Here is a 3767-nt window from a genome sequence, read left to right as displayed (position 1 = left end):
CCTCCGGTTGAAGATGGCGGCAGGGACGCGTGTGTCGAGTGGTCGCGATGTGAATGCAGTTCCAGACGTTGGGGAGAGTCTGGGTACAGCGGGTGGGCAGGGATTCGATTTCCTCTGCATGCCCATCGTGCACCCCCGCTTCAGGAGGGAGTTCTGCGCGGGGCCGGCGAAGGACCGGCCGGCGGCCCTGACCCGCTCCGATCTGTTGCTGTCTGGCCGGGACTGGAACACGCTGATCGTGGGCAAGCTGTCGCCATGGATACAGGCGGACTCGGAGGACGAGCAGGTGAGGAGAAACTCGGAGGAGGCCCTGCTGCAGGAGCTGAACTTTGCGGCCTACCTCGGTGTCCCCGCGTTCCTGCTGCCGCTGCGGCAGATGAACAACAGTAACCTGGCAAGGGTGCTGATCAACCACCTGCTGACCGGCCACCATTCCACTGTCTTCTGGATCCGGGTGCCGCTCATCTCCTGGGAGGACATGCGGGAGGACCTAGTGGAGAATGACCCGGTGGTGCGCTCGGAGGACTGCAGCGAGGAGGAGACGACCTGGCTGTGGTGGCACCATTTCCGCTCCTTGTGCGACTACAACAAGAGGATCGCGCTGGCCCTAGAGGTCGGGCCGGACCTGCCGTCCGACGCTGTCATCGACCGCTGGCTCGGGGAGCCCATCAAGGCGGCCGTGCTGCCCACCAGCATCTTCCTGACCAACAAGAAGGGCTTCCCCGTCCTGTCCAAGATGCATCAGAACCTGATCTACCGGTTCTTTAAGCTGGAGGTGCAGTTCGTGATCACCGGGTCAAACCGTCACTCGGATAAGGAGTTCCGCTCCTACCTGCAGTACCTCGAATATCTCAACCAGCACCGACCCCCACCCAACTCGTACGAAGCCTACGCCAAGGGCTACGAAGACTACCTGCAGTGCCCGCTACAGCCCCTCATGGATAACTTGGAGTCTCAGACCTACGAGATTTTCGAGAAAGACCCGATCAAATACTCGCAGTACCAACAGGCCGTCTACAGGTGTCTGCTGGACAGAATCCCAGAGAGTGAGAAGGACACAAACGTTCATATCCTGATGGTTCTGGGAGCGGGCCGGGGCCCGCTGGTCAATGCCTCTCTGCGGGCTGCCCGGCAGGCTGACCGGAAGATTAAGGTGTTCGCCATTGAGAAGAACATCAACGCCGTCGTCACGCTTCAGAACTGGAAGTATGAGGAGTGGGGGGACCAGGTGACGGTGGTCTCCTCGGATATGAGGGAATGGCAGGCGCCCGTGAAGGCGGACATCATCGTGAGCGAGCTGCTGGGCTCCTTCGGAGACAACGAGCTGTCGCCCGAATGCCTGGATGGAGCGCAGAGGTTCCTGAAGGAGGACGGAGTCAGCATACCCAGTGAGTATACCTCTTTCCTCGCTCCCATCTCCTCCTCCAAGCTTTACAACGAGGTGCGCGCCAGCAGAGAGAAGGATCGAGACCCGGAGGCTCAGTTTGAGATGCCCTATGTGGTTCGGCTGCACAATTTCCACCAGCTGGCTGCTCCGCGGCCCTGCTTCACTTTCACACACCCGAACCCGGGTGTCTTCAACAACAACCGCTACAAGTGCCTGGAGTTTGACATCAAGCTGAATACAGTGCTGCACGGGTTTGCCGGCTACTTTGAGACCGTCCTGTACAAGGAGGTGACGCTGAGCATCCGCCCAGAGACTCACTCGCCGGGCATGTACTCCTGGTTCCCCATCCTCTTCCCCCTGAAGCAACCCATTCCAGTGAAGGCAGGGGAGACGGTGTGCGCCCGCTTCTGGAGGTGTGCCAATCCCAAGAAGGTGTGGTACGAGTGGGCAGTGACCTCGCCAGAGTGTTCTGCCATCCACAACCCTACTGGCAGATCGTACACCATTGGCCTGTGAGGTGGTGCCCGTTGGCAGTTTTGGACGTGTTCCACTTGTACTTGTGTGCATGTTCAATAGGTGGGGCAGCTGACAAGGATTGGCTCCCATCTTGTGCTGCTGAACTCTGATATGTGTCAAGGGGTCAAACTGATGTGTCTACCAGTGCTGGAGGGTGGGTGGGAATATAAAATGGGAGGGTTCTGCAGGGGTTTGATGTCTCTCTGGCTCCCGTTTGGGGATATGTGATTCTAAATTGTGTTACTGACATTAAATTGGTTTTGCTGCAAAGCTCTTTAAAGTCTTTAAATCCAGAAGTAAAAGGGGCAGCACAGTGCGTTGCTGCTTCACGCCATGTTTGATTTGGCCTGCAATGCCACTTGGAATTTATCCATTCCACGTGGATTTCCCAGGTACTCTGATTTCCTCCTGTATCCCGAAGAAAGCAAGGTGTCGTTCCCGTGGCGCATCGGCAGCAACCTTGCCGTTTCTTTACCATTTTTGTCTTTTTTTTTAAACGAGGCTGAGTTGCCAGCTCGACGCACAACCCAGCCCAGACGGGAAACACGCAAAGGAGCCGGCCAGAATCGAACCCGGGGCCACTCACCTCAAAGTCCAGTGCGGATGCTACCACACCACTGGCTGGCAGAGAGTAGGTAAATTGGTTACCGTAAATTACCTCTAACATAGATGGGTGATAGGAGAATCTGGGTGGAAATGATGACGTCTGTAAGAGACGTGGTTGCGGGGAAACAGCTGGGGAGATGGGATTGCTCTGTTAGCTGGTATAGACTCAGTGCATTAAAAGGCCTTCTAAATACGAGCTAAATGTACCACAAATGTGTCTGGCTAGGTCTTTTATATCGATCACAAATAAAACTGCAGCTGCTGGAATGAGGAGTAGAATAGAAATTGCTAAAAGAGAGTCACTTTCACAGTGTCTGTGGAAAGAGGAACCAGGGACTCTTCCTCATAACTGCGGGAGCTTGGAAATTTTTATTTTTGGTCGTGCAAGCTCACCTCGCACTGTCCAGGGTAGTACATGGGCTTCTTTTGCGTTGAGAGGGAGCAGTCTGGGTTTGGGCTCCATTGTTGGAGCTCTGCTTGGAAAATTCTCTCAAGGAACTGAAATCAGAAGCAAAGCAAAATGAACAGGCTGTCCAGTTCTGCCATTTAATTGTGTCAACTGTTCAAATTACACAGAGATCACTGTAAGTAATGAATTGACAAATTCTATCTCTCATTTGGAGATTTCTAAATGAGACTGTTTACCACAATAACTTTTTATCATATACAGATCTTGATTTCCACTAATTTCTTTAAGAAGCAGTTTCTGACTTGTGGGGAAAACTGCTTTTGACTGACTTATCAATGAAATTTGATTTTTAAACACCAAACAAAAGGTTCCATTTCATAATGCACAAGAAATAAAAAGTATAAATTGCATATCATCCAGGAGGGTTGTATTACAACATAATACTGTTCTATAGCCATATAGAGTGAACATACTTCCATACACTGGTGATGTGAAAGGTGTTATATGTGCCATAAAATTGTAGACTTGGTATTATTACAGAGCTGCATTAAATCTTTGCTGAATAATTACCAAAATTACTTTGGAAGTTTAAAGTCTGCTGTTTCATGTTTAGTTAGGAGCTCATTGTAGTTTTATATCTCCCAGGATTTCAGTATATTCCCTGTATTTGCATTGGCCTTCCTGGTTTCTGTAAGAAAGTCTTGTGATACACGTGTAGGATCTCTCAACTAGCACAAGACTTGCCTGTGTAAGAACTTGCTGTCGCTGAAGGTATAAAATGTCCCTCTTCACTATAGCCTAAGCGTACTGTGATACTAGATGTCATTTGGCCCATCGGCTCCATTCTAG

General features: G+C 51.5%; 1 protein-coding gene across 1 annotated transcript; it reads left to right on the top strand.

Moving 5' to 3' along the window:
- On the top strand, window positions 1-3496 carry LOC140716382 (protein arginine N-methyltransferase 5-like). The gene has a single exon (XM_073029064.1). It carries the CDS (start codon window positions 14-16, stop codon window positions 1901-1903), a length of 1890 nt encoding a protein of 629 aa, XP_072885165.1. The 5' UTR covers window positions 1-13; the 3' UTR covers window positions 1904-3496.
- Window positions 3497-3767: the final 271 nt, after the last annotated feature.

This window comes from Hemitrygon akajei, chromosome 25 (genome assembly GCF_048418815.1).
Source record: "Hemitrygon akajei chromosome 25, sHemAka1.3, whole genome shotgun sequence".
NCBI lineage: Eukaryota > Metazoa > Chordata > Chondrichthyes > Myliobatiformes > Dasyatidae > Hemitrygon > Hemitrygon akajei.
This window is presented reverse-complemented; position numbering and strand designations above follow the sequence as displayed.